At 51.9% G+C, this 27,916-nt stretch overlaps 11 protein-coding genes across 11 annotated transcripts; 6 read left to right on the top strand and 5 right to left on the bottom strand.

Moving 5' to 3' along the window:
- Positions 1 to 342: 342 nt before the first annotated feature.
- GUITHDRAFT_45474 (hypothetical protein) lies at positions 343 to 541 on the top strand (the record flags this gene model as incomplete). The annotated part of the gene is made up of 2 exons (XM_005838594.1): positions 343 to 446; positions 487 to 541. Coding segments are annotated over 2 exons (159 nt in total), but the record flags the coding sequence as incomplete, so codon positions are not given.
- A 546-nt stretch (positions 542 to 1,087) lies between these two features.
- Positions 1,088 to 1,715, top strand: GUITHDRAFT_102935 (hypothetical protein; the record flags this gene model as incomplete). The annotated part of the gene is made up of 5 exons (XM_005838593.1): positions 1,088 to 1,198; positions 1,248 to 1,313; positions 1,379 to 1,486; positions 1,534 to 1,623; positions 1,671 to 1,715. The coding sequence occupies 5 exons, from the start codon at positions 1,088 to 1,090 to the stop codon at positions 1,713 to 1,715; spliced, it is 420 nt and encodes a 139-aa protein (XP_005838650.1).
- A 253-nt stretch (positions 1,716 to 1,968) lies between these two features.
- Positions 1,969 to 3,080, bottom strand: GUITHDRAFT_134556 (hypothetical protein; the record flags this gene model as incomplete). Its single annotated transcript, XM_005838592.1, has 8 exons — positions 1,969 to 2,076; positions 2,123 to 2,219; positions 2,303 to 2,362; positions 2,417 to 2,456; positions 2,509 to 2,555; positions 2,644 to 2,729; positions 2,806 to 2,994; positions 3,069 to 3,080. The coding sequence occupies 8 exons, from the start codon at positions 3,078 to 3,080 to the stop codon at positions 1,969 to 1,971; spliced, it is 639 nt and encodes a 212-aa protein (XP_005838649.1).
- Positions 3,081 to 3,796: 716 nt separating this feature from the next.
- On the top strand, positions 3,797 to 5,247 carry GUITHDRAFT_102933 (hypothetical protein; the record flags this gene model as incomplete). The annotated part of the gene is made up of 4 exons (XM_005838591.1): positions 3,797 to 3,898; positions 3,942 to 4,001; positions 4,048 to 4,742; positions 4,794 to 5,247. 4 exons carry the CDS (start codon positions 3,797 to 3,799, stop codon positions 5,245 to 5,247), a joined length of 1,311 nt encoding a protein of 436 aa, XP_005838648.1.
- Positions 5,248 to 5,570: 323 nt separating this feature from the next.
- On the bottom strand, positions 5,571 to 6,609 carry GUITHDRAFT_65948 (hypothetical protein; the record flags this gene model as incomplete). Its single annotated transcript, XM_005838590.1, has 10 exons — positions 5,571 to 5,594; positions 5,640 to 5,687; positions 5,734 to 5,835; positions 5,881 to 5,934; positions 5,980 to 6,052; positions 6,095 to 6,156; positions 6,204 to 6,287; positions 6,348 to 6,393; positions 6,441 to 6,489; positions 6,537 to 6,609. Coding segments are annotated over 10 exons (615 nt in total), but the record flags the coding sequence as incomplete, so codon positions are not given.
- Positions 6,610 to 8,081: 1,472 nt separating this feature from the next.
- On the top strand, positions 8,082 to 13,809 carry GUITHDRAFT_134553 (hypothetical protein; the record flags this gene model as incomplete). Its single annotated transcript, XM_005838589.1, has 20 exons — positions 8,082 to 9,249; positions 9,393 to 9,454; positions 9,515 to 9,628; positions 9,890 to 10,006; positions 10,082 to 10,166; positions 10,214 to 10,281; positions 10,568 to 10,756; positions 10,815 to 11,015; positions 11,391 to 11,415; positions 11,461 to 11,659; positions 11,843 to 11,964; positions 12,113 to 12,220; positions 12,403 to 12,506; positions 12,844 to 12,927; positions 13,080 to 13,132; positions 13,156 to 13,270; positions 13,331 to 13,440; positions 13,586 to 13,651; positions 13,699 to 13,729; positions 13,783 to 13,809. 20 exons carry the CDS (start codon positions 8,082 to 8,084, stop codon positions 13,807 to 13,809), a joined length of 3,048 nt encoding a protein of 1,015 aa, XP_005838646.1.
- A 244-nt stretch (positions 13,810 to 14,053) lies between these two features.
- Positions 14,054 to 15,613, bottom strand: GUITHDRAFT_161586 (hypothetical protein; the record flags this gene model as incomplete). The annotated part of the gene is made up of 6 exons (XM_005838588.1): positions 14,054 to 14,332; positions 14,381 to 14,569; positions 14,618 to 14,771; positions 14,833 to 14,955; positions 15,007 to 15,083; positions 15,560 to 15,613. The coding sequence occupies 6 exons, from the start codon at positions 15,611 to 15,613 to the stop codon at positions 14,183 to 14,185; spliced, it is 747 nt and encodes a 248-aa protein (XP_005838645.1). The 3' UTR covers positions 14,054 to 14,182.
- Positions 15,614 to 16,099: 486 nt separating this feature from the next.
- On the top strand, positions 16,100 to 17,342 carry GUITHDRAFT_66089 (hypothetical protein; the record flags this gene model as incomplete). The annotated part of the gene is made up of 8 exons (XM_005838587.1): positions 16,100 to 16,161; positions 16,217 to 16,372; positions 16,424 to 16,474; positions 16,527 to 16,620; positions 16,697 to 16,782; positions 16,834 to 16,986; positions 17,039 to 17,166; positions 17,218 to 17,342. Coding segments are annotated over 8 exons (855 nt in total), but the record flags the coding sequence as incomplete, so codon positions are not given.
- A 1,460-nt stretch (positions 17,343 to 18,802) lies between these two features.
- On the bottom strand, positions 18,803 to 21,616 carry GUITHDRAFT_102927 (hypothetical protein; the record flags this gene model as incomplete). Its single annotated transcript, XM_005838586.1, has 9 exons — positions 18,803 to 19,223; positions 19,267 to 19,425; positions 19,581 to 19,642; positions 19,736 to 19,867; positions 20,073 to 20,888; positions 20,932 to 21,069; positions 21,119 to 21,160; positions 21,216 to 21,508; positions 21,556 to 21,616. The coding sequence occupies 9 exons, from the start codon at positions 21,614 to 21,616 to the stop codon at positions 18,803 to 18,805; spliced, it is 2,124 nt and encodes a 707-aa protein (XP_005838643.1).
- Positions 21,617 to 22,170: 554 nt separating this feature from the next.
- On the top strand, positions 22,171 to 24,903 carry VPS52A (vacuolar protein sorting 52A). The gene is made up of 4 exons (XM_005838585.1): positions 22,171 to 24,408; positions 24,455 to 24,488; positions 24,562 to 24,693; positions 24,741 to 24,903. Exons 1-4 carry the CDS (start codon positions 22,438 to 22,440, stop codon positions 24,842 to 24,844), a joined length of 2,241 nt encoding a protein of 746 aa, XP_005838642.1. The 5' UTR covers positions 22,171 to 22,437; the 3' UTR covers positions 24,845 to 24,903.
- Positions 24,904 to 24,976: 73 nt separating this feature from the next.
- On the bottom strand, positions 24,977 to 26,161 carry GUITHDRAFT_102925 (hypothetical protein; the record flags this gene model as incomplete). The annotated part of the gene is made up of 4 exons (XM_005838584.1): positions 24,977 to 25,784; positions 25,863 to 25,941; positions 26,012 to 26,054; positions 26,105 to 26,161. 4 exons carry the CDS (start codon positions 26,159 to 26,161, stop codon positions 24,977 to 24,979), a joined length of 987 nt encoding a protein of 328 aa, XP_005838641.1.
- Positions 26,162 to 27,916: the final 1,755 nt, after the last annotated feature.

Raw genomic sequence — 27,916 nt, 5'->3', positions numbered from 1 at the left:
TGCCTGCCTGCCTGCCTCCCTGCCTGCCTGCCTGCCTGCCTGCCTGCCTGCCGCCCCTGCCTGCCTCCCTGCCTGCCTCCCTGCCTGCCTCCCTCCCTGCCTGCCTCCCTCCCTGCCTGCCTCCCTCCCTGCCTGCCTCCCTCCCTCCCTTCCTCTCCCCTGCCTGCCTGCCTCCCTCCCTCCTCCATCAACGCCACTACAACCACTCTCACCACCAACTCCTCTTTCCTCGCATTTGCCATTGTGATTGTGGTTTGCTATTTCCCCTGTCAATCATGATTCTACCTTTCAATGCTGCGGCAATCTTTCAATCTCCTCCTTTGACTGCGACTGGACGGCAGGGCTGCCACTCTCGATGAGTATCGAGATATTCTGATAGCAGATACCTTTGTCGACCTGACGAGGCTGAAACTAAGGGCACAACATGGTGTTCCTGCGGAGATAAGGTCTGGAAATGTTTGTGTTTCTGTACTGAAAGTGCCAAAGAGGAGAAGTTTGGAAATATCTGCTAGATGTATCGAAACCAGATAAGTCTGAAGAGGTGGGGCGGATCCAGATGTCATGTTTGGAGCGAGCTGAATGCAAGGCTAGGTGTCAATCACGAAGAAGCTTTCTGATAACTACCGTGATATGGTTGAAGCAAGTCAGGTTTAAGTCTTGTCCTAGCACTTGCTTCTGATTTCGCTGATACTCTGACGTTGTAGAATGATATGGAAGTCCTGAGACGAGTGAAGGTTGAACTCAGAAATTACTCTGCTCAGGTTTTTTCATACCCACGTGCATTTGTAATTTCTCTCAGCACATGACAGTGGGAAGGCGAACTAGATGCAAAGCGGAGACAGATGATTGAGAGGATTTCGGTTTGTTTCTTATCACACACGACATTTGCACAGTATGGGATGCTGATCTCTCCGTGCAAGGATGCTGACACTCGTGTCAGATTCCCACCGAGCATCGCTCATCTCCTACCTCCGTTCATCATCTGCACTCAGGTGGAAGCTCTCTTTCACAGCATACACCCGCTGCTATTGACAGGCTCATAATGAAACAGGAGGAATCAGACGCCTTCTATTGTTTCCAAGGGCTCATGGTTCGAATGCTCCTCCACATGCCCGAAGACAAACTCAACCTGCGCGTCGCTCAATTCGTCATGCTCTTCAAGACGATATACCCAGAGATCAACGTCGCGCTAGAGGAGGTGAGGCGAGAGGCGAGGACCGATCCTCGATGGGTAAGACTTCCTGCAGGAAGAAGTGGAAGTGAATGAGTGGGCTGTTTCATGGTTGAGATACCTTCTCTGTCGAGAATTAGCGGTTTGTGATTCGACTTGGGTGAAAAAATTAACTATCAGATTCATGACTTTTCTGTTTGTCTGCAGCCGGATTGTTTGCTGCGGTTATGGGACACTTACTTCGCCGCCGAGTCGCCAGATGATGGAATCTTACTCCATACATACATCTGTCTAGCAATACTGGACAACTTGCAGGTTCATGTTCTACAAGTCAAATCAAGTCTTGTTTACATGTATCTCAGGGGACAATCATTGAGCTTAGCGAACGTTCTGAAATGTTGTCGCTGCTCCACCATCTCCCCGTCATGGACATGGATCAAATCATAACTCAGGTGACTAAATCATTGAGCCTTGATCCCAAGGGTGACAGTTCAGCCAGGCACAGAGTATTCGGGACGAGGTTTACGCGAGAAACCTGCTGTAGGAATCTATATCGCACAACTGACTGTACATATGTTCTTAAATGCCAGTTTCATCTTCAAACTCGCTGCCGCTTGTGGATCTTTTATTGCACAAGAGTCTGTCTGATTTCAAAGATTCAATTGCAACACCATGGAGGAGGGATGAGGAAACGATGGAATGTAGCGGGTTAGAAACTCCGATCTGTCGTATTTGATCCCAAACTTTTGCTCAAGAAAGCTGATGGGTTCAGAAGGTCAGTTTAAGGACACTTCGTCTCAATCTTCATCCTTACTGCTGTATTCTCCGACGCCTGTATCAACACCGACGACGTCTGCCAACTCCTTGAGCGGCTTCGGGTTTGTCATGATAGAGAAATATTCGTCCTGCAGCCAATTGAGGGTTTGAGAGACGAGATGTTCGACCCTTCACCTGCCACTTCTGTAGATCTTCGGCTACTCCCGGTGCTGTCGAATAGAACTGGTTCTCCTTGTGACTTGCGGACCTTAACTGCTCTGAAATCTCCATGCTGTGCGTACAGGAGAGTGAGACAAGCTCAAGAGCAGGAACTGAGCATACATGTACGTCCTGACATAATCCATCTGCATCGACCTTTTTTTCAGACCCTCGTTCTCTCGCTCGTGCAGCCTGGCGATTTCTTCTCGGAGACGACTGGTGTAGAAGGAGAAGATTCAGAATTCAGGGCAGCATGCGACGATTGCTCACGTGATTTCACTTTGATCAGCATCCCTCTTGGCGGCAGTTTCTGCAGAGAACGAAACCGAAATGAGCGCACTGAAGCACGAGGAGTCATCAACCTTCAAACGACAACTTGAGACGATGAATCTCGCCCTCTTGGAGTATCCTGTGCACATGAACGCAGTCAGCAACCCAGACTCCATCGCACGTCATGCCCTTGCCTCTTCTGCTCGCTCTTGCCTTGCAAATCTGACAGCAGCATCTCGCGTCCCGACAGTGTTTCCTTGGTCCGCTCTAGAGCCGAGCTGAGATCATGGATACGGTTGGCGTCCTGGAGGATCTGTTCCCGATGAGGGAAGAAGCACATCAGGAGAAAGGCGAGTGACTGTGCAACAAGCTCGCAGCTCAGTCTGCACCTGGTTCTTCAGCTCCCTCTTGTCTTCTTCTAGATCCTTGATTCGCCGATGCAACGTCTCCACTTCCCTCCTGTGGCCTTGGAGCACGTCCAGCTCCCTCCTCTCATACTTCTCTACCCTCTGCCTCTCCACAACGAGCTGCTCCCGCGTTCTCTCCAGCTCCTCTTTGAGAGACCTCAGCTCCGAATCCTGCCAGCCTCATCATCTCCCGTCTTTCTCCTTCTCCTCCGCTCCCCGTTCCTTCATCTTCCTCTTCCTCTTACCTCCCCGACCATCGCTGCTCGGCGACAAAGAAAAAGTCATTCTTGACAAGCGGAAGGCGGCTCGTTCACTCGAACTTGCTGAGACGGTCGGAAGTCAGTAAGTAGTGATAGATCAGTACGAGGACAATCAGGAGAGTCAAGGAGGCTTGACCCTGACACTGTTTACTCAAAGACAAGTAAACTGAGATCAGTACGAGGATCCGATCCTGCTGAGGGCCTGAGGGCTGAGGGCAGGCCCTCAGGCTAGTAGGCCTGCACTGAGGCCCTTAGAAGGACCCGGAAGCAGCTCAGGGCCCTGAGAGCCCTCAGTTCCGCCCGGCCAGCTGTTCCGCCAGTCACTGCTGCACTGTCCGGTGTCTGCGGGGCCCGGGCCCCGCCCTGGCTGGTGCCGCTCTGGGTGCTGCTCTGGGTGCCGCTGTGCCAGACGGTCTGAGCGGGGAAGCGGGGAACCTACCGTCTTATAAAACATGGCCGCTTATGGTACCGGCAGCGAGACACTGAGACGACAGAAGTCAGGAGCAGGAGGGGGGAGACACAGTGATGCACAAAGGAGCAAGCGAGGAGGAGGAGCAGGAGGATCTACCTCGATCATCCTAGCCGCCATGATGATGAGCATGGTTTCTCAGTCGTTTGCTTTCTCCCTGTCTCGATTGGATGTCCGGGGACAAGGAATGCAGAGCTTGAGACTGAGACGCTGCAGCGGGCGATGCGAGTTGTCTGTTAGCAGGATGCAAGTCTCAACCAGTGACCAATCCTTGTGGTATGCACCGAAGAGGGTCGTGGAAGTTGATGGGGGGTTGAGAGGGAACGCCCTGCGGATCTGGTTGGAGGTCGGCCATGCTGTAATTATGATTGCCACTGACTAGCTTGTAGGAGGAGCATGGTGTAGATATGAGCAAGGTTGACCTCCAGAGGAGTCCGTTGGAAGGATTGGTCTGGCCTTCCCACGTGCTCTGTGTCTTCTGATTGAAGGTACCAGGGCGTGTTCGCGAACAGAAGGCTGGAGCCCGGAGAAACGCTCTTCATGATCCCCAAGTCATGCTGTATCTATCCAGAGCTCGTCTTTGAGGATCGTCAGCTCGGTAAGTCGATGCAGAAGCTTGCAAGCGCTGCAGGGGAAGGAATCGAAGTCGTCGCACTAGCAACTTTCCTTGCGCGGGAGAAGATGAAGGGATCAGAGTCGAGCTACAAGCCTTTCATCGATGTTCTGCCTTGGGATTCTCTTCATCCTCTTCTGTGGACAGACGAAGAGGTCGATCTCTTGGAAGGGACCTATGCTCACAGAGAGATCCTCGCCTTCCGAGAACAGGTGGAGGTAGCCACAGAGCTGTTCGAGCCTGTCCTCAACCCCAAAGGTTGGAAGCAGTTCTTCCAGACCATCGAGACGGAAAAGATGACACCGGAGGAGTTCGGCTTCATGATGAGAGGAGCCTTTGCTTCCGTCCTGTCCAGAGCTTTCGACTCTAAGATAGGAAGGGGCGACAAGGGGCTGGAAGAGAGAGTGGTGATTCCATTGCTGGACATCTTCAACCATGGGAGCTACGGGCCCTCGATCACCTTCGACACGGCCCTCGAGAGAGATAACGAGAAGGGCTTTCCTGTCCGTGTCGCAGACAAGGGCAAGAGCATCGAGGAAGGTGAAGAGCTCTTCGGCTTCTATGGCGACAAGCCCAAGTAAGTTTGTTGATGCAAAACTGAAATGGCTCTTGACAGTTTCCACGACAGCTGGAACATGTTGACTACTTACGGCTTTGTTTCGCCCAATCCTAAGTGCCAAGAAACAACTCTATCCGTCAGTATTGATGAGAAAGACCCGTACTTCGCACAGAAGGAAGAAATCCTGAAAGCCCGTGGCATGGTAGCCGTCGAGCAGCTGTTCGACATCAGACATGACACAGATCCGATGGGCCCTTTGATTAACTACTTTCGCATCAGAGAAATTTCGAATGAAGCAGATTTGACGAAGGTGCAGACAAACTATGGTGAGATGCTCTCGGAGGGGAACGAGGCAAGAGCCAAAATCTTCATGCGCCGAATTATCCAGGACAGAAAGGATTTCATCGACGACGCTCGAGCGAGATTGAAGGAGGCCTATATGGCTGGGCAAGAGAGCCTTGTCAGGAAGGAAGTTGCGGATATCATCACGGCGAGTAAGTTCACCACCGCAAGCAGGAGCTGATCCTTCTCTTCAGATGTTGTGGGAATCAGAGGAGGCTGCCATCAACACTCTCACAGATAAGCTCAAGGTATGGTTGTTTGACTGACTGTGCTCAACTGATGTCACTGATTGTGAAGATACACTGACCAAATTGTTGATATCGCAGGCAAGAGGAGCGTACTGGTGAGAATGTGAGAATAAAAACATCAACGCGATTTCAGCCATGTCGTTGCATTCGTTATGCGATATTCTGTCTCTCGAGACAGTGTAGAAACAAGATCTCCTTGAATCTCTAATTCAGCATCCATTCCTTCCCATTAATTTGATTTGAAAGTTGACTTGAACTAACTGAAGAAAGGAGCTCCGCACTAGATCAGCAAGTCACCTCTACATTTCACCCACAAACGCCTTACCGTGCAGGTCTTCCTGTTTCCCATGCAGCAGCCTTCGTAAGTTGGATGCTGCGTCCGATTGTTAGACCAGATCTGGACTCATTTGGCCAAAAACCTGCTTCGCAAAGGAAGGAGCAAGAGGAGTTGCAAGCAGGAGTTTTTGCAATTCTTCAACTCTCTTTTGATCGTTCTGAACGCTGAGGTACAGCTTGAAAATCTTGAGGGACTCGTCATATGCAAAATGGAATTCAGCGGAAATTACCTGCATTGACTTGATGGCATCAGTCACAGCATTGTGTGGTGCCCCGCTGTTCGCCTTCGTGGAGAATTATTTGCATTCCCGCAACTTCAACCGACTCACCTGACCTAACCAGCATGTGGCTGTATGATCCAATCCGAAGTAGGTGAACGATGAGAACTGATCATTCCATACTCTTCCGATGACTGCTTAGAGCATTCAGTACGATTCAGAAAACAAGCCCAAGATTGTAATTCCTGCCAGATCGACAACACTCTCAAAGTCCTTGCCTTCTTCAAGCTTTGAACTTTCTTAGCTGACATATTTCATGAAAGGCCTGCCTTCACCTGGAGCCACTCAACATCCTTGCGAATGTTTTGACCGACCAGAATAGCATGTTTTGGAAGATGGGATCTCAGAATTGCCATCGCCTTAGGGGACATCACAAGACGCGAAGCATTAGTATCTATGCTCGAGTATGCAGAATGCACCTGATCCAAGCTCATGCCATGCTGGTCCAGCATCTCCTTGGACAGCCTTTTTCCAACATCAGTCTTGACCCTCACTTACTTAAAAATCATAACCCAGTCAAAGGAGACAGGTAGCTCCGAACCTCGCATTCTGGTTTGACATCTAAACTCAAGTTCAGGCAAGATTTAGATGGCAAAAGCATGTCACACATAGATTCAAAATACACTGTTCGTCATATGAGACCAAAGAAATTTGAGCTGTAGCGCGAGCATTGTGCTGTGTTAAGGATGGGTCAGAAAGCGTTCAAGAGGCACTACACAAGTGCGAATCATTCAGAAAACTCTCCAAGATTTTGTCTTTCACCTGCACGTCCGTCGCAACACATTCCACCTGTTCATATGTTTAAATTTCATGAATTGAAAGAGTTTGGAACTCACATCGATGGAGTAGTACACTGATGGATGCTTCGGTTCGATATAAATGAATCGACTAGGGGGGCCTGACAGCATAGCAAGATCTCAATGACCTGGAATTCTCCTCCACATCCTTGAAACGTCAAGGACGTGTCACCGGTTCTTGGTTGTGGCTCTTGCACTGTAGGCGGACAGTTCGGATCATGGGAGAAGGGGCAATTGTCGCCATTTCTGCAAGCTCCCTTTCCTACAAGCACGTTTGTGTAGGGGAAAACAATCACTATTCAAAATGTTGGAAGAAATCAAAATTCTCACGAAAGAAAAAACATGGGACATTCTTTTTATCTGCCATATCCAGGAACGGAAGGATCCAAAGTCTTTCGAAGGGGAAAGATCGATCGAGATAGAAGGTAACGGTCTTGCAGACCTTTGCTAGAAGTTTCTGGGAGTTCAACTAAGAACAAGTCAGCAATGCACAAGACGTTTCCCCGTCATGCACAAATGAAAATCTTCGAAGATGGAGTGATACGTTTTATCCCTGCCATGGGGATCTTTTCACAACATATCGCGTTTTGAACTTTGTTCTGAACTTGCTCATATCTTTGTGCTAATCTTCTGCGATCTCATATGTATCCCACTGGGACTCTACCTCTCCGCATATCATGTATTTTATCAGGCAAAATCTGCTCATCATATCCTACTTCAGATTCTCTGGATCCTTGCACCCTCTCCTCTCCTCTCCTCTCCTCTCCTCCCCCTAATATCGCATTTCCTTCTCCTCTTCCTTCTGGTCCATCTCAACTGCCATAACCCGTTCTTCTGCTTTAGCAACTTCTTGCTCTTCTGCTCGCTCTCGCTCCTCCACCTCCTTACTTCTTCGCATCTCCTCTTCCATGACCACTCTTTTTGCTTCTCCACCTTTCTCGCTTCTGCTCCTCTCCTCGCATCTCCTCCTCTTCGCTGTCATGGGGCGGATCTGCCGCGAGAACCTCTTTCTACATTGCTGGATACCACCCACCCTAGGTATGGTTCACCACCCCTTGGATTCACCCCCCAGTCAATCACAAAAAGTACCCTGCCTTGTTAAGTAGACTTTCTAAATTGAGTACCCCCTACCCCCTTCTGGCCTACTTCCCGAAGCGTCTGAGGAGTCTCTCAGGGTATGTAACCACAATGATGGTAGACCACTGGACCCGCCCCGATACTTTTGTCGGGGAGCGCCACTGGGAGCGCCATGGCTGCAAGAGAAATGCGAGCAGGGGAGGAAGGAGAGGGAGGACACCGAGAAGAGGTTGAAGATGAAGAATGAAGAGGAGACAGGAGATGTGCTGATGACAAGACATGCGTCTCAGATTCTCCATCCTCCTCTCATCTCTCACCTGTGTGACAGTCGTGCATTCATGTTGGGATCCTGCGTCCTTGTCAGATGAAGATGTAAACGTCCTCTTGAGACAGAAGGCCCCAAGAGATGTCTGGGCTGACTATGGAGCTGCTCATGTGCATACGGAAGCTGAAGGTGGTAGTGTCTTGCTAGAGAAGCATTCCGATGGAGGCGCTCTTGTCCCAGGGAGGAGCTGGGGTCAAGAGGAGGAGACACCGTTCATCAACATCATAGTTCGAAACTCGGAGGAGAATGTGAGGATACGTTGGAAAGCAGGGAACGTCAAAGTGGGACAGGGATTCTCTGCAACCATGGCATTCTTGGACGGAGAGTTTATGGGCGCTTGTTACTACGCCGCCTGCCACCTCGACGTGGAGTTCCGAGATCGCGAAAGAATTTTCTACGCCCTTCTTGTTAGATTGGACCAAGACAACCATGCTGCCTTGACAAAGCATTTCAGCAAAGCGATCATTCGATCTCATGATGTGAACGAGAGCGTGACCAACACACATCGGCAGCAAACGTGTTTAGAACAGCCAGAGTCCTCTGCCCATGGAGAGTTGTTCGTTGTCGATGTGGTATATTCATCCGTTCATCGTCAGATCGTCATCTTTGGGCCGACCATGAAGCCTCTGGGCGGACTTTACTGTGTGTGGGACAACAATCCGCAGACCTCGAACACGGCCAGGAAGGTATGCCATAACGACAGGATCCCCGAGGAGCTCCGGAGGTCCTGGATCTGGGTGATGCCTCCGCAAGGGATGAGAGCGCACAACGTGAAAGGGAGGAGCGAGGATGAGACGAGGGGGATGCTGTACCAGTGCGTCTTCTACGAGGGAGCGGAGGAAGTGGCTTCTAACGCGACCCTCATAGTGGACAATCAGTTGAGCCACAACCTCGCTACCTGCTTCCTTCCCGCTGGTCTGAACGAGCAAATCACTTCTCCTCCTTCCTCTAAGAGAGGACTGCTCACGAAGTTTCGCTTCCGAGCGGTTGACCTGAGGATCAACCTGGTCGTCGCGGAGGTATCTCTTCCTCTGTGTCCGAATGTAATCAGCACCGCTCCGAGATTGCGGTTCGACCTTAGCATCTGTGCCATCTTCCGCGACCAGGCGCCCTACCTCGCAGGTGAAGCCGCTGAGGATGTGGAGGATAGAGAGACTTGTTGTGTGTCTTGATGTTGAGGATGTTAAGAATAGCGTTGTGTGTCTTGATGTTGAGAATGTGAATGGTAGAGTTGTATGTATTGATGTAGAGAATGTGAATGGTAGGGAGCATCATTGCATGTCCTGATCTTGCTTTCTTCACGTGCTGTACCATTGATCCCCATAAGGTTAAACTTACTGCGGATGTGCTAGAATGGGTGGAATATCACCTTCTTGCGGGCGTGCAGCATATGTATCTTTACAATCACAAGAGTGTGGACAACGCCTCTGTCGAGCTCCATCCCTACGTGACGGCTGGGATCGTCGACCTCCACCAATGGGACCTCCCGGGTCATCCCCAGGTCCTTTCAGTGTGTCCCTCGTCCTCCTCCCCTCCGCTATCCATTTGTCCCACCCAAATTCCAAATGCTTCATGAAGCAAGGATACGTTGTGGAGATGGAGATGAAGATGTAGATGGAAACGGGGATGGAAACGGGGATGGAGATGATTTTGATGATATTGTTGGAGATGCTTATGATGGAGATGATGGAGGTGATTAAGGAGGAGGAGGAGAAGAAGATGATGATGGAGACGATGATGCTAAGGTACGATACCTCTACAGAAGGAAGCTTTCATCCATTGCACGCATAAGTACGGGCACGAGTCTCGCTGGATGGCGATGATCGACGTGGACGAGTTTCTCTTGCCGGGGGACGGGCAGCAGCAGGATGTCAGGGAGGTGACGCGCATGTTTGCTTGCTAGTTTCAGTTGACCACATGACAAGCGTTGTGATCGTTGACTGCTGCGAGCCAGGTGCTGCAGCTGTTCGACCATCCCGATGCTCTTCTGTACGTCCAGGAGATGTTCTACGGCCATCAGAACTTCTCGTCGCCCCCGGGTTGTTCACCCTCGACTTGACATGAGTGGAGGTTGATGCGATTTCAGGCGGCCTCGTCATTGAGAATTACCTGAATCACTCAGATGATATCTCCAAGTTCTCCTATCGCAAGAAGGTGCCAAATCCACCTCCTCTCCCTCTCCTCTCCCTCTCCTCTCCCTCTCCTCTCCCTCTCCTCTCCCTCTCCTCTCCCTCTCCTCTCCCTCTCCTCTCCCTCTCCTCTCCCTCTCCTCTCCCTCTCCTCTCCCTCCTGTTCTCCTCCAACTGGTTGTTTCTTCCTCCCCCTTGCTTCTGCTCTTTGCTTCTCTCTCTCTCCCACCTACTCCCTTGCCTCTATCACTTTCCTTCTCATCCCTTCCTCTACCCGAGTCACATCGATCGAATGACTTAACATCTTCCAGTACATCTTCCGGCCAGAGGATGGACATATTTACATCCCCTGCATTCATGACATATCCAACGGATTGTTCGAGGCCGTTCTGTTGCCTCCTGACATCCTAAGGATCAACCATTACACGGTCAAGTCAAGAAGGCACTGGGAGGGTGATCATATAAAGAGATATCAACCGTGCACCGAGGAGTGGAATGAGGTGAGGAGAGGATAGAGGACAGACGTGCTGTTGAACATGTTCTTGACGTTTGATCCAGGTGTATGAGACAACCATAGCAGATGTGTATCTCAACAGTCTGAAACTTGCAATGTGCAAACGACTTGGCAGGCTGTACAACGGCAAACACGTTCGAAATTTGCCTGCAGGTCGAAAGTGTGAAGACGAGGTTGCTTTAATTGAAGCTGAAAGGTTTGTTTCGCAAACTTCTTACGGCGTGCGAGGTCTTGACTTGATCAAAGTGAATCATCACGAGAAGTTTGCATGACGTGTTTGGCAAGAGAGCTTCTGTCTGAAAAGCAGGATTTGGGAAGGTTTGTGATTTCATTTTCGATGACGATTATGAGTATCTGACCTCAGTACAGTCTTTTGGAATGCCTGAAGGAAGGAGACACCTTGTCCTACAAGCTTGAACATCAAGATTTAGATACAAACAAACACATCATCAATGCAGCTGATCCCTTCTCAATCAAGTTGCTCAGTTGTATCGACGTTTACAAGTGATGGGAGTTTGTAAACAACTCCGCTTTCTGAAACTTTTTCCCTCTCAAGGGCTCTGCAACAGCAATCACAGACATTTTCCTTCCAGCAAGCTCATCTCTCCTCTCTGCTGCAGGTGTGGACGTCTGCATTCCGAAGAGGTGACTTGAGACCTTCTACCGCGGAGCACTGAACACTCGCAAAAGGCAGAGAATTCAATCTCATCCGGCATCCCAATGCAGGAGAGGAGGATGAGGCAGGAGAGGGAGGGGCGGCAAGTGAGATCAAGAACGAAGAGGCAGACGCAGCTGTCGACGGGCCTCCTCAAGTTTTGATCCTACACCCCCAACAAGGAGCTACAGTCTTGAATGCTTCTCTCAACATCAGCGTCGTTAACCTCCCCAGGTACTGCACCTTGCTACTTCAACTCCTCCATCTATCCCTCATTGTCTCCACCACCACCACCACCTCCTCCTCCTCCACCACCACCACCACCACCACCTCCTCCTCCTCCTCCTCCTCCTCCGCTTCTGTCATTTTTCTCTCGCTCTTCCTCCTTTGTCGGTCTGATTCAGCTCTTGAACTCAGGTGGGGTGATTGTTGTGTTCTAGTCATCTACATGGACTCTACCTATCCAAAAGTCCTCCAACCAGTCGCTCAGATTCCGTCTCCTTCCAACATGTCCGTCACGATCGATCGAAATAGAACTGGTTTCTTACAACACCTTCTTCCCCCTTTTGTCTCTCCTTCTCTTCCCTATCTCACTTCTCTCCCCTCCCCCCCTTCTCTTCTTTCCTACCCTCTCTCTCCTTTCGCTCCTTCCACTCCTCATCCTCCTCTCTCACCATTTTTTCACAGCTATCCCGTTCGGCCCTTCCTGGCATATAGTTAGAGTAGCTCTGCTCCTCCGCGAAGACGACAAGGCAGAACCGCTTGCTCATGCTGAGATCAAATTGCGTTTCACCGGTAGCCTCATGCCTCATACTCAACCTTTCCTTCACTTCATACTGCCTCTCAGCCATTCAGCTTCTCAGCTGCTCTGCTTTCTCCCCCCAGCCTCCTGCCTCCTGCCTCCTGCCTCCTGCCTCCTGCTCTCTGCTCCCTGCTCCCTGCTCGTTGCCTCCTGCCACATTTTAAGTCCCTTTCAGGCCCACGGAAGTTGGAGGAGAGGAGGAAGGAGAGTTCAACCCCTCAAGATGTCGGAGGAAGCGACAGGGTGACGAGAGCTCGGTTCCCCGTCGCGTATCCCCAGGTGCCTTTCCTGAAGGCGCTCGGTCTACTCATCCTGCGTTGCCAGGTCTGCGCAGGTTTCTTGAGCAGCCGGCGACTGCATTTGCTGAGAAGGAGGTAGAGGACGAGCAGTAGGAGGATGCAGTTGGGTGGGGTTGGGGGTGGGGGGGGGGCGGGGGTAGAGGAGGGAGGGAAGGTGGGAGGGCAGCAGGGATCGAAGAAGAGGAGGATTGGAGGCTTCCTTTGACTCTTGTCAGCATTTCTGCCCTTGTAGTGCACTTTGAACGACATGAGCCGGAGATTGAGTACGAGGAAAGAAGAAGAGGAGGGACGCTGGGGTTCTTACTGCTAGCCTCCAGTTGGTTTGGGTGGACAACGACTCGGGAGACCAAGCGTTGAAAGTGTACAGTGAGTTCGAGTTTGAGAGAGTTGCACTCTATAAGGTTATTAATGTTCGCCAACTCCTGCTCCTGCTCCTGCTCCTGCTCCTGCTCCTGCTCCTGCTCCTGCTCCTGCTCCTGCTCCTGCTCCTGCTCCTGCTCCTGCTCCTGCTCCTGCTCCTGCTCCTGCTCCTGCTCCTCCTCATTTTGTACAGGTCAATTATGGAGCCACCCACGGGCTGAACACTTTGATCTTCGACTTATGCAGGTGTTGAGTGCCTGTTGCTTCAGAGTTCTCACGCCATCGTCTCCACCAAGACGATCGGAGTTTGTGATGACGATGGAGGAAGACTGGGAGTGGAGACAAGACAAGACGCACGTTCCTGTCATCTCGATGGCCATCAAGGTTGGAGGGTGACGAGCTTGAGGGGCCTCTGGGTAGGAGAAGAGCGCTGAAGGCGAGCAGGTGCTGAGGGAGGACGAGATGGTGGTGGGGGTCTTGTTCCGAGAGGAGCTAGACTACAAGGCTGAGCTATCTGACTGGATGAGAACGTCGGAAGGGATCGAATATCGAAGGTGAAGTTGAGCAAGGAAGGCGACAGAAGGGGATGGCAACGAGATGGAGGGACAGCTGCAGAGGAGGGGAAGAGGAGGGGTACGAGGAAGAGGAAGCGAGTGACAAGGGACATGTGTGACTTATGTCGTGAGTTCGGATCTGCAGGCACTGCATGAAAACAGGCTCCATGGGCTGGGGAGCATGGACCAACGGGGCGGCGATCTGGAAGAGGTAAAGAAACTCCTCGCATGTTCCGAGTCGAACATGCTGGTTGGCAGGAAAGTCTTGGAGGAGCGAGTCGGGAGACAGGTCCGTTAATACTTCCCTCCTTCGTTTCCTTACTGTTTGCCTCCCACTTGCAGGATGAAGATTGGGGAGATGGAGTATGAGTCTGGCTGCGGCGCTACTAGTCAACCTCACCCTTGGCTGCAGGCAGAGCTCGAGTACGCACAGCGAGTAGGAAGGGAAGGATGTGCAGCGCAGGTAGACATGGATGGAGCAGCTTGTTTGACTTGCCTCTGATTGATTTCCCTTTGAACATGCTCTCTCTGACTTTTTTCAAGATTCGTATCGTCGAAGGGTGCGAGACGACGTCCTGTAACTCAGTCGCAAGGCACATTGGAGAGGTAAATTCTTAAAACTTCATTTCATTTCCTGTCTGATCGATTAATGTGCAAGAGTGCGACTGGGCAACTTCAAAGATCTCCGGGCTGGGAGCAACATGCGCCAGGTTTTGAAAACTAGAGAACAACGCTTGTCCCATCACGTCTTCTTTCTCCTCTTGGCCTCTGGGCCATTCCCCCTCTTCCCCTTCGGTTCCTCCTGCTCCTCGATTTCAGCGTCTCCGTCCTCGCTGCTCCCACGTACAACGCCTCCGTCCTCCTCCTCATCCGAGATCTCGCCGCCATACTCCTGCATGCGAAAGATCAGGGGCAGCGAGCAAACTGAGCTGGGGGTCACCTCAAACTCTTGTCCGTCCTCCTCATACTGCCTGAGGAACCCTTCCAGCTGCTCAGCTGCCTCGTTGAGAGAGTCGTCCTCAAAGATCCCGACGTTCTGGACAGCAGACAGCAGCTCATGGAAGACCGTCGCATCGATCTCGAAGTCGTCGGTGACGCCCATCATGCTCAAACCCTCGCCTAGCAGCTCCTGCATGGCAAGTGAGGGACAGGAGGACAGCAAGGCAGCAGCTCTCACCGCCCAATGCTGAATGAATTTCCTCGCCACCTCTTCCGAGCCCTCCATCTTGCTCTGATGACTGTTGAAGAACTGAAGGATCGGAGCCAACATGGAGAGGACGCGGAAAGGAACCTCAGCCTCCAGAGCCTTCTCTACCTTCTCCGACAGCATCCTGCAGTATCGACAACGGGGATGAGCGGGAGGAGGAAGTCAGCAAGGCGATTGGAAGTTACGGTATCAGATGCGTTTCAAACAAGGCCGTGACATCTTTGAAGTCGCTCAGACTTTCAAGCTCTTTCTGAATCGTCTCTCTGGACGGCAGCGCGTGCAAGATCATGTTGTCGAGCAGGTCGCAGCTGAGAAAGCGTTTCAGCACCACGTCAAGGGCAGCTGGCGGAGATTCTTACGCCTGACTTGCACAAACTTTCAGCTCCTTCAGCTGCTCCAGCGAGACCTGAGCATCCTTCGGCTCCAGGGCGTTGAACTGAAAAGCAACATGAGTTCGGAACAGACAAGGTACTCGCTGATCGAAGGAGAAACAGGATCATCGCCGGAGACTAATGCTTCTCCCTTTGATTTTTTATGCCCAACATCATTCTCAAAAGCCTTTGTGCCTCTCCGTATCATCAAATCGACTTACGGGCTTGATCCGATCAAATCCGTACTACCTACGCGATGTTTGCTTCGCCACAAGGAGATCGCTCTAGCTATCAATGCCTCAACCACCATCTTCACTGAAGCACAGGCTTCAATGCTCTGACCAACAAAGCTCAAGTACTAAATCTCATCATCCCTAGCCTGGTTGTAATTCTCCTGCCCTCACGCCACCCTGCAATGTACCCCATCGGTAGTACCACAGCGGATGGCAACAACTCTTGGTCATATCTTTCTCCGGCATGAATCATCATCCCCTCATCTCGAGTCTCCTCTCCCTTTTTCTCCTCCTCCTCCTCTCGGTACCTTCGTCAGGGTCTGCATAGTCGCCTCATGAATCTCCTTCGTCAGCCCTGCCATGGCGGGAGTGGCGCGAATGATGGATTATGGCGGGGATGAGGGACAATTGTTGTCATTCCGAGGCGAGCTTTGTTTCACGGTTCCTGCCGTAGCATGATATAACTAATCTTTTTGTCCCGCATGGCGTGCGATAGCAGGAATGGAGGCGGGAGGAGGGACGGGGCAGGGGCAGGGCGAGAGTTTGTGGGAGGAGAGGAGAGAGGAGAGGAGAGAAAGGAGGGAATACGAGAACAATTCTGTAGCTCGATGTTGTTAGATGATATACTCGTGTATTGGGTGTTCCTTCCGTCCAGCTGAAAGGGGTGGAATGAACAGGCCTTGGGTTGGCGAGGAGGAGGCGAGGAGGGTTGCTCGGGCAAACTTTTCCAACATGGAGGAACAAAGACAAGAAGACGATCTCTCGACTGCTTCTGATGTCGATCCCGCCGAGTTTCTCAACCTTCAGGCATTTTGTGATGGATGTGTTCATTTCCGCACGTCTGATAGCGAGTGCAGGAGAAGATAGGAGAAGGCTCCTTTGGGTCTGTTTATCGTGCTATCGACAATAAGTGATCTCGTATGAGTCGAAGAATCTCCCTCTGATCGAGCTCGTGTTGTCTGCAGAACTGGTCAGAACGTCGCTGTAAAGATTCTCCCATCAGACAGTGACATGTCGCCACTGGAGCGAGAGATTGAGATCCTGAAACAATGCGATTCTCCTTACATCGTGAGATACCTTGGAAGCTACATCAAGGACAACGACCTCTGGATATCTATGGAGTATCCTCTCCCCACTCTCTCCTATGAACCGTGTCGTGACTTCCTGTGCAGGTACTGCAACGCAGGGTCAGTCAGCGACGTCATGGAGGCCATGAACATCACGTGCGTCATGCTGTCTGTTCGGCTCAACCCTCCTCTGTTGATCTTCATGCAGGCTGGACGAGGATCAGATCTCTTCCATCTGCCGGGCAGCCCTCTGCGGTCTCGAGTACCTCCATGGCCAGCGCAAGATTCACCGAGACATCAAGGTAGGATCCTCGTATGAGCGTGAAAGGGTTTATCACCTGCAATATCCCCTTATGCTGCGATCTTGTACCCGCACAGGCTGCCAACATCATGCTCAATGACAAGGGCGAGGCTAAGTTAGCTGACTTCGGCGTTGCTGCTCGGTACTCGTCGACCTATTCCAAGTGAGTAGACCCCTCGATGGCGTGACGAGACTGATGGTTGTGTTCGCTCAGGCGGAACACTGTCGTCGGAACTCCCTTCTGGATGGCTCCAGAGGTCATTCAGATGGCCGACTATGACGGGCTCGCCGACATCTGGTCGCTGGGGATCACAGCGATCGAGATGGCGGAGGGCGCCCCGCCAAGGGCGGACATGCATCCTTTCAGGTGACCGCGCGACATGCGAAACGTTCTGCCTTGACGTCTGACATGACCCTAGGGCGATCTTTCTCATCCCCAAGTCAGAACCACCTACGCTCAAGGAGCCCGAGCGATGGTCGCCGGAGTTCAACGAGTTTCTATCCATGTGCCTCGAGAAAGACCCTTCCCTTCGGCCGAACCCAACTCGTATGGCCCTCGTGGGGTCGGAGACTGTGCACTGAGGACAACTGATTGCAGATCTCCTCCAACATCCGTTTGTGAAGAAAGGAGAAAACAAGCATAATCTCCTGGCCTCGCTGGTTCAAGACGGCCTGGCAGCCATCAACAAATGGCGGCTGCAGCCCAACGAGCAATCTGGGTAAGATTGCAGCATCTGCGTTTCTAAATGAAGCTGACGTGTGATATCAGAAGTATGGATAGTTCGAACCTTAAAGATCAAGAATCTGGAAGAAGAATATCAGTGGAGAGTGAGGAAGAGGGCTCAACTTGTATCATACATGACATCAACCGTTTCGGGGACGGAGATACTGGAACAGTCGTTTTTAAGGAGCAGGAGATGGTTAAGAAGGACGACAGCTCAGGCGAACAAGTAGGAACGATGATCTTGAAGAATCTTCCTCAGGAGGAGGTTGAAATGGACGGGACAGTTGTTTTCAAACCCCTGCAGCCCAAGGCTCTTGATAGCCATGTAGCGAGCGGCACACAGGAGCAGACGAATCAAAAGATGTCGGAGGAAGCGAAGGAGAAGGTCGCGGCTACGGCAGACCAAGGTGCTGAGGACGATTACAGCACAGGTACCGTGATCATCAAAAACCTGCCAAAGGAGGCAACGAAGGAGGAAGGGGCAGAAGATGATGTGGACAAGGCGGGGACAGTGATTTTCAAAGAGAGCAAGGGAGGAGGAGAAGGCTTGCAGGCAGCTGAGGCCGCTGGTGATACTGGAACTTTCATTTTCAAGGATGTCGCGGTCGCCAGCCACATCGGAAAGGAGTTAGACGATGAAGCTGCTGCGCAAGCAGCGTCCATCAGTGAAACCTCTCAGGGCCCGAGCAGCAGCAGTGAAGCGTCAGGAGCGGCATCAGGGGTGCAGCAAGCAGCGGACGAGTCCGTGACGGCGCCAGCTGCTACGGTGCTGCTCTAGTCAGCTGCCCTCCAGCTCGTGACTGACCCAGTGGATCGCAGGAGGCTGAGGCAGGAGATGACCCGCTGAACTTCTCGGTGACTTTCAGCCCCTTCTTTGCCGACTTCGAGGAGCTCGACATCGTCGAGGTCGGAGACCTGGAGGTCATGGAGAACGTGCTGGCGGGAAAGGACGGGGACATCACCTCCAAGGCGGAGCTGGCGAGGAGAGTCAACTTGCTAGAGCAGGAGCTGCAGGCAAAGGTGGCTGCTCGACTCCTCCTCCTCCTCCTCCTCCTCCTCCTTGTCGTTGTCCTCCTCTGTCCCCGTCTCCGTCTTCGTCCCCGTCTCCTCGTCCTCATCGTCGCCTTCCTCCCCTTGTCCTCCTCCCGGCTGTCTTCGTGTTCTGCTTTGACTGGTAGCAGGTGGCGGGACTTCGCCAGCTCTACGAGGAGAAAGCGAGATTGCTGCGAGCCTCCTACGAGAATTCTCGTACCAACGTGCCAAACGCTGAGAAAGAGAAATAAATCATCACGACGACGCGAGATTTCCGAGCTACCTCCATCTCCCCTCTCTTCCCCTCTTGACTTCCCATCTCCTCCCTTCCCCTCCTCCCGTCGTTTCCTCTCCTCTCCCCTCGTTCTCCTTCCGTCCTTGTCCTGCTCACGGTCTCATTCTCTCCACATGGCTGCACTCGAAGAACTCAATGTCCTTCCATGGCAGATGCTCCCACAGGTGCCCTTGCAGCTGCCGAGTCGTCAGCTACCTGGCATGAAGAGGAGGGACGGAGAGCAGTGGAGGGGAGGATGAAGTAGAGGGCGGGAAGGACGGGTGGTACCGAGCACGAGGAGAGAGAGACGATGGTTGAGACGCTGCTGGAGTCGATCTGGAAGATGAACCCTCCTCGAGAGATGAGGACGCACCCGAGCATCTGCTCTGTCTCAGCTGGAGAGTAGCTCGCAGTTGGTTCTCGCACCTGGACCGACACGGAGGAGGCGAAGCTGTGAACCTTGAGCACGTTCCCTTGCGAGCACAAGACGGTGTCCTGCCCAGCGAAGGAGGATGCTTCCTGGAGGAACACGCAAAAGGTCGAGTTGTCGACCCTGCTCTCGTGCAAGGACACCCTGCGATCATGTTAGAGGGGAAGGCAGGAGGAAGGTCGTCTACCGTGAGCTGCCGCTCTGAATGAGCGCGAAGTTTGCGGTAGCAGCGGTCAGGAGGTGACTGTTGCGGTACTTGCCGATGGCGAGCAGCGCCTCCTGCTTCATCAACCCAAAGTTCTCAAGGCTGGCACCTCCTATGATGCACTTGGAGCAGGCAACCTTGCTGCACATGTCAGACCAGCACGAGAGAGACAGGGGGGCTCGCCTGCGAGTTGTGGAAGCACACGACTGCCGATCCTCCTTCATGCGCCAGCATGTTGCAGCTGCAGGAAGGACGAGGCCTCCGTGAGCGCACGAGAGCAGGGGAGAAGTGCGCACCCTTTGAAGTTCCACTGCCCTCCCTGCACGTTGATCGTGACCTTGTCGCTCAAGAACGTCACCTGACATCCGTCAAGGCGGAAAACACAGGTCAAGTAGCAGACATTTTCGAATGTCCCTTCCCTCTCCATCACTCCTCTGCTCGGCATCAGCACCACACTTCCCTCCAGCACGACCCCTATGTTGTTGCTCTCCCCGACAATCTTCATGCCTCCCTGGATCACTAGAGATCCTTCCCACGTGTATTTGCCGGCGCGAAGCAGAATCCGCGACCCGAACTTTGCCATCTGCAAGAGCATTAGAGGAGCAGGGAGGGAGGAGGGAAGGAGGAGGGAAGGAGTGGAAGTGAGAAGCGAAGACGTAAGGGGAGAGGAAGAGGGAAGGAAAAGGGAGAAGACCCGAGAGGAGAGAGGTGAGAGGAGCAACAGGGAGAGGAGGAGAGAGGAGCGGAGAGGACAACGGACGGGGAGGGGGTGAAGATTCATAGCTCACTCGAACAGCGTCAGTGATATGAGGCACATCGTCAGGGACTGTGATGTTTTCATGCACAGAGTCCTCCAGAGAGACTTGGACGGAAGTTTGCCTGACTCTGCTTGCATGGCCCTTGTTCAAACCTGTCTGACATCTCCACTGCGACGTTGCTCTTGCCATGAGCTGCAGGTACGCCGATCGCAGAATTCTAAGGATGCTCCGCTTGATAAACATGGACCTTCTGTGCCACGACAGCCAGGAGAGGAACGAAGAAAGTTTGAACTTGCGCAAGTGAGAAGACGTAGCGACCGACTCGAGTTTATCGTTCCTTGCCCTCAACGCTCGTAATCTCCCCATGGAGTTCCGGAAATGGCAGAACATCCACCGTCTCATCGTGTGGGACATGATGTTGCTCTCCAACCTGGACCGCATGTTGATCGCTTTCCTTCTCGTGTGTCTCATGTGACATGTGTTTATCCTGCAATCTTGGAAGGTTGCGCATTTCATCACGTGCATCCTATACTTCCTGTGCTTTGCAACCTTATTCTGACCCATCAATTTCCACCTGGTGACTGCCATCCAACCACCAACAAACTTTCTCCACACATTCCGACAGAATCCCTTGGTAAGAAACCGATGACAAAATGACCTGTATTTGCATGACGATGTAAAGGTCTTCCAACATTGCAAGTAAGGATTGACTGCAACTTTCCCCCTCATCCCATACATCCATGATGCCTGTGCACGGGACCATTCCTGCCTCCTGAACTTGATCTTGCACAGGAGAAGTTCGATCCTCGTCTTATCATTCACGATGTCTTTCCGCCTCTTATCACCCTTGCATGCAAGTTACTTGAGCAAGCAAAAGTCATCGTCTCACCCCAGATACATCCTCCGTAAGTCGTGCATTGCTTTCTCGCAAGACATTCATCTCTTCTTCCATCCTAGTCATCTTCTCCTCCTTCTTCTCACTTGTTGCCTCCGTCGCTCTCAACTTCATTTCTAGTTCGTCCAAATCCTGCAAATCCAAGATGAACCTTCAACTTGAGAAGGCATCACTTATCTACCTTGCGCATGTTGCGATTGTTTTGCAATGAGACTCCTAGCAGCTGAAAGTATGGCAACCAGTCAGATTCATTCTACCACAGATGCCAGACCGCAAACCTCCATCAGCCGTGCACTCTCCTTCAGATCCGATTTCCTCATGTCCTCTATCAGGCGATCAAACCTCAAGTCATGTGCAAGAGCATTTGGTTTTCGTGCTGTCTGCCTCTGATATATGTCCACAGCCTTCTCAAGCACCGCTGATCTTTCTTCTAACTCACTGATCCTTGTCTGATACTTGTCACAGAGGTCTTGCACATTGTCCAACTTCTTCTTCAAAAAGCGATTTTCAGACCATGTCTTCTCTAAGCATGATGATATCTCGTCAGCCACTGTTTGGAGCTCCTCAAATTCTAAGGCGGAAAGCGTCACAGTCAAACAAGTACATTCATTCTCTCACTGATTGTGTTGAACTTCAGATCTGCTTCTGTGTTCGTGTATGTCTTGATGGTGAAGTACATTCTTGACAAGACCAAGAGCAGTCTCTCACGTTGCCATTTCACTTCTGCAACTTGCTGCTTGTTGGATTTGATCAGATCAACTACCTCCTGGCTGTCGAACTATCATATAAGAATCGTGAAACAATCTGAAGTGGTCTAGGGAGGAAGCAAAATGCAGACGTGGAGACGAGGATGAGGATGATGATGATGATGATGATTATGGCATCGACGATAACGAGGAAGGGGGGGCGAGGTGTGTGTGTGTGTGGGGGGGGGGGGGGGGCAGGAGGAGCAGGAAGCAGGAGGAGCAGGAGCAGGAGCGGGAGCGAGAGAGGAGGAGCAGGAGGAGCAGGAAGCAGGAGGATCAAGATACTTTGCTACGCATTCGTACCATCGTTCCAACTTGTCTGAAGCGGACAACGGCGAATCTGCCATGACAGGTTTGACAACTTTGCGAAAGTCCAGGGCAGTGAAATTGCAACACTAAATGATTCAGTAGTATTACTTTCTGCCCTCGCCTACCTCCGCTGCTCCCCCTCCTCCCTTTCTCCCCCGCCTGCTCCCACCCTCAGCTCCCCAGCGTCCTCGTCCTCGTCCTCGTCCTCGTCCTCGTCCTCGTCCTCGTCCTCGTCCTCGTCCTCCGCCTAAGGAACTGCTGCCATTCCAGCGGTCCTGGCAGAATGTAGGGTGAGCTATACAACGTCGAAGCTCAAGGAGGAGACAACTCGAGCAGAAGAACTGAAGAACTTGCGGTTGGAAGAAAACGACTCATGCTCTGATGCATTCTGATGGGATGAGCAAGAGGAACTCATGGTGCGGCTGAGCGAGTGAGCGAGGGAGTGATGGTGATGGAGGGAGATCCTTCCGACAGCATACTGGAGGCGCATTTGGAGGATCAGCCCGGCTTCACCTCCGATGACAAGGAAGTCATGGACATCCTGAACGATCCAGACTCCATCAAGGAGGAGCTGGTGAGGTATGGAGACGATGACGTGATAGGAGACGCGCTGAAGGTGGGAGGAGGCGACTTGTGGCAGTATGCGCAGAAGCTGGAAGCAGACCTTCGACAGACGGAAGCAGAGAGCATTGAAGACTACGTGAGGCAGAGCTCTGGAGTGGCAGAGCTGCGACTGCACATCGAGGCATGCGACGAGATGCTGAAGACGTTCGAGGACGTGTTGACGACCTGCCAGTCGGAGCTGGGGGGGATGGGAAACACCATCATGGACATGAAGCGACGGGCCAACTCGCTGGAAGTGCTTGCGAACAATCGCAAGAGCGCGGAGCAGAGGCTCGCAGCTCTCATTGACGGGATCGCGATGCCTCCTGGGCTGGCAAGAGCGATCCACGAAGGGGAGATCAACGATGGTATGATAGAGCATCTGCAGACCCTAGAGGCGAAACTCAGCTTCCTTGATCCGCACCTGAACAAGGGCCGAGTTGCTGTCGACCACGTGAAGCCGCTGCTGGATCGTTTGAAGTCCAAGGCTGTAGACCGACTGAGGGATCACCTGCTGAGAAAGATCCGCAGCCTTGACTCTGATCATCCCTTCCTGCACACCTTCAACCTGAGCCACTCACAAGGCTCGTCGGCCATCAAGAAGCAACATCAAGAGGGTCAAGACAAGCTGAGGAAGGATTGCGCGTTTGTCAAGTTCCTCCTCGACCATCACGAGGAAGTCTACCGGGAGGTGATGAGCAAGTACTTCGAGACCATGGGAGGGATCCTGTCGGCGCACTTCCGATCGGAGTTCCGAGTGCGTCAGAGCTCCATCAGAGAGGTCATCCGTGCGGACCATCGACTTATCGACATCTCCGAGGTCAAGAGCAGGTTCCCCTCCAGGCTCATCCCCGACAAGTTGAAGTCCTTCCACTTCCGGTCCGAGAGGGGCCAGTCTGACCACTCGACTTTCTCGCTGGGAGGAAGGCTGGACCATATTATGCAGTATGTGGAGTGTGATGAGGAGGAGGGCGTCTCTTCGCCGCCGGAGCTTGTCTTGCAAGCGATTATGCAGAATCTGGTCGACATGGTGCTGTCGGAGCATGAGTTTGCCTCTTCTCTCTTCCCACGGAGATCGAAGGAGATGTACGCGAAGCTCCTCAGCCAGACCCTCGAGGTCATCAAGGAGGGTGTGAGCGTCATGGTCAAGAGCTGCGTCGACCCCATCGCCATCCTTCTCATGATTTACTGCGTCCAAGTTGCTCAGTCGAAGATCTCAGAGAAGATGAATGTCGCCGAAGAAGCAGGTGCGGCGGAGGAAGAAGATATCTTTCAGGATTTCTTTCTCCAGTTCTCCATGCTGGTATGGCCCAGGTTCAAGCACGCGGTCCAGCTACAGATGGACTCGGTCAGGTCGGCGAGTCTCCATGCTCTCACCAGCCGAAGCTCTACGAAGGACGTCCATGTCCTCACGTTGCGGTTTGCAGAGCTCAGCTCGGCCCTGCTGGACATCCAGACGCGTCTGAACGCGAACTCAGTGCAGATGGCGAAAGCGACGAACAAGTACATGATCAAAGAGCTGGAGAAGGTGGTCAAGGAGATGAAGAACGCCATGGGCTCTGGACTGCAGGGGAATTTCTTTGCCTTCAACCAGTTCGATCATATCTTGCAGGCCTACTATGAGATTGGCCTGCCTGCGCAGTCTTGCCTTCCTCTCCGAATGCTCTTGGATGAGCAAACCAATGTCTTGATCCCCGCAGTCCTGGGAAAGAGATTTTTGGAATTGAGCGCCGAGATGAAGAGATACTTGCAAGTGGAGGAGGGCGAAGGGGAGGGGGGCGAGCCATCGCTCACCAAGGAGAAGGCGAAGGAGGTTGACCCTAAAGCTTCTTGTCCTTCAGCTGACTGCCACCTCACAGATTCTTGATGCTTTCACACGAGGTTGGAAGGAAGGTGACACATGCTCTGTTGCTAACTTTGATCACTTGAATTCTCGTTTGATGTTCGATGTCACAATTGCATTCAGAGTTTGTTCGTCTCAAGAGACTTCTCCAAGACAACATCGCGAGGGTTGAGAATGAGTTTCTGTTGGCGAAGAAAGCTTTCATGCACATGCACCTCATCGTGACTAGATTTCTCAAGACAGTCAATGACATGTGTAAGTCACGTGAAGCCGTTCTCTCTCGGTGGTAACTGCATTGGCAGATGAAGTAGAGTTGCTCCCAAACTCAACCAGCGACATCGAGCAGAATTTATTCCAACAATTTGAAGAGATCTTCAAGTTGGAGGAGGAGGATGCTGGGATATAAGATGACGTTGCGGGTTGTTGTTGCGTAGCTGCTTGTCATCAATATTCTTCTTAATCAGCATGTGCCTTGTCATGTTTGTCACCGTTCCACCTCTTTCATTCAAATCTTCACACCTCCATCCTACTCAGACACTCACACACCAACAACGATTGCAGAAGACCTGCGGTTTTCATCTCTCTCTCTCTCCTCCTCTCCAGCGTTTTCATCATCGGAAGCGAAGGTGATCCACTCCCCAAAGCTCGAGCAGGAGAAGAAGGAGGAGCGCAAACCTTGAAGCATCCAACTCCGTGCGCTGCTCTCGCTCAGAAAGTATAAATCGAACATGATATCTTCTATTGTGCTTGATTCCTCTGTGTTGCTGGCCGTTCTCACTATCCTCGCCCTCCCCTTTCTGTCCAAGATCTGTTCCCCAACATCTCCAGCCATGCACAACCTCTTCTGCACCCTCACGTTTGGAAGAGGATCGACTTGCACACTAAGGCGCATCGGAGCACTGAGCTCTCCTCTCCCTCTCCTCGGCATCAGCACGAGACGCTGACGAGCACGGGCAGAAAGATCGCATGCGCAGCCCACGATGCGCAGGAACTGACTCGTCGCAGACCAAAGGAACAAGTTGCCTCTAGAGCTCATCGAGTTGTCATTGCAGAGAGCCCCAAGTTTGATCCTCGTTCTGCTCTCCTTCATCTCCATCTCATCCATCGACTTCTCAAGCTTCAGCGAACGCTGCTTTCTGTTTTTCTCCTCTTTCTCCTTCCTTTCCTCGAACTCATTGGGACATCCTATCATCGACTGGAGAGCATGATGACTGCAACGATCCCAGCTGTACCGACATTCAGACCTGTTCAGCTCTCTTTCTGACAGCCAGTCGTACTCCTTCCAGTACTCCGACGACTCGCACAGCTTTGCCTGGAGATCCAGCGACTTCTCCCTCCCCAAATACCTTCAACAGCACTCAGCCACTTCATTGCCCTTCCTCCTCCTCCCTTTTACTCTTCCTTTCTCCTCCTCTCTTGCTCACCATAAGGGCGATGCCTCGCTGTCGCTGCCTGATGACGGGTGGATGTCATCAACCCACCACAGGGATACATCAACAGCTTCTGTGCAAGGTCATCAGCTCGCCAGTGCATCACCACCAAGACGCATTTCTAGGAGAAAGGGAAAAAGCACCTGCTGGTGTAGCTTTGCCGACGCCTTCATTTGTGTTTTTCACCTAAAATCCAGCGGATGTGAGACAGGCGAACAGCATGATGAAAGAAAAACCTCAAATCCAATAGTCGCCTCCATCCAGTTCCTGTCAGCCAACCAATGAGGTTGCATTCAATAGAAGAATACAATATGCGAACAGATTGTGAGATATCAGAAGCAATTCAAGGCATCAATGTGATATTCTCCTCCCCTCCTTGCCCCCCTCATCATCTAGCTCCCCTTCTTCCCTCCTCCCTCGCCTCTCCTCTCTCGCGGTTTCTTGCCCCCCATCGCGCTTCGGTCATTCCCTATGTACAGTTTTTGACTGGCCCCCGAACCGTTTTAGTCAACGAGGTTCGATAAGGTACCGGCAGAGGAAGATCTTCTACGATGACTACGGTACTACTACCAGATCTTTTACTCAAAGTTAAGTTATATTGTGGGAAGAAGCCTTGCCTTTGACGACTAAAAGACAGAGAACCACCGCTTAGCCGCCCGACTGCTGCCCCACAGACTTAACTGATACTTACAGTGTCAAGATCGCGGCCTTCAGGTCGGAGTTCCGAGCATTATTACCGTACGACCCCCATTGCGCCCTTTTTTTTTAGCTCGCCTCAAGGTCGAAGAATCATTTTAGTCACTCCAGGTCGAAGAATCATTTTAGTCAATACAGGCATTTTAGTCAATAAAGGTCGAAGAATCATTTTAGTCAATAAAGGTCGAAGAATCATTTTAGTCAATACAAGCATTTTAGTCAATAAAGGTCGAAGAATCATTTGAGTCAATAAAGGTCGAAGAATCATTTTAGTCAATAAAAGCATTTGAGTCACGAAGAATCATTTTAGTCAATAAAGGTCCAAGAATCATTTTAGTCGAAGAATCATTTTAGTCACCCTCTGTTCCCAACCCGATCATGTCGTAAAACCAGAGTCACAAACGGGGGTGAGCCTTAAATGAGACCCCCCCTCTGACCCCATAGGACCCTCCTAGAAGGTATGGTACTAACTTACTGGCGGCAGCTGAACTGGGTGGGCGTAGTGGAAACTTCCAGTTTTGAGAGTGCTAGACTACCCCACATCGACCCGTCAGCTGGCCGCTGTCGGCACGGCGGATTGAGCCAGGGGGTGTAGGTTGGACTTTCGCCTTATGAGGCTCGACGGGAGATGCCGAGGTGCCGCGGATCTGGCTAGCACGTGGCGGCAACGCCATCAGTAACTTCGGGTGGGGGGTTGGAACATAGGTAGGGTGGGGGTCACTTGTGCGAAGCAAAAGCCAGCTGAAGTGGGTGATGTCGGATGATGAGGGGTCGTATGCATCCACTGAGGGGTCCTTCAACTTTACGGATTTGGGGAAAATGCGGGTAGGGTAGTGACCTTTGCCAAAGTTTTATTAAGTATTGTGCAGCTGGAACGGGTGAGAGAGGCAGCGGAGGGGTCAATGAGGGGGGTGGGGTGATGGCAAGGGTTAAGTGAGTACTTGGTTGCAGTGCCGATCTGAGATAGTGCAGGGGTGGGACAGAAGGGGTGGTATGCTGTACACCCATGAATGAGGGGTAGCTGTCCATTGTCTGATTGAATCATGTAGGTGGGGTGATCTGGGTGAGGGGTAGGGGTAGTTCCACCGTAATTCCGAAGGGAGGGTGAAGGTATCGAACGTGTCTCGAAAACAATGGGACAGAGGATGGGAGCACAGGGCGAGAAGATGGCACGGTCGAGCTGCTTCAAAGGATTGTTTCTTCATCTTCGCGTCTTATCGTTGTACGTGGTTTTTCACATCGCAAGCGCTCAAGGTATCGTGCTCAGATGTATGTTTACCTTTGCTGCAGAATTTACTTGTGCCTGTTGTGAATGCGATGATTGACGATACAAATTCCACGTGAATCGGGCA

This window comes from Guillardia theta (genome assembly GCF_000315625.1).
Source record: "Guillardia theta CCMP2712 unplaced genomic scaffold GUITHscaffold_11, whole genome shotgun sequence".
NCBI classification, from domain to species: domain Eukaryota; class Cryptophyceae; order Pyrenomonadales; family Geminigeraceae; genus Guillardia; species Guillardia theta.
The sequence above is the reverse complement of the archived record's forward strand: the minus strand, read 5'-3'. Positions and strand labels throughout refer to the sequence as shown.

Excerpts from the sequence above, each read along its gene's own strand:
- VPS52A (XM_005838585.1), top strand. The coding sequence starts at position 22,438 with ATGGTGATGGAGGGAGATCCTTCCGACAGCATACTGGAGGCGCATTTG. Across the intron at positions 24,489-24,561 it reads CACACGAGGTTGGAAGGAAG|AGTTTGTTCGTCTCAAGAGA; the intron begins GTGACACATGCT and ends AATTGCATTCAG. Across the intron at positions 24,694-24,740 it reads CAAGACAGTCAATGACATGT|ATGAAGTAGAGTTGCTCCCA; the intron begins GTAAGTCACGTG and ends CTGCATTGGCAG.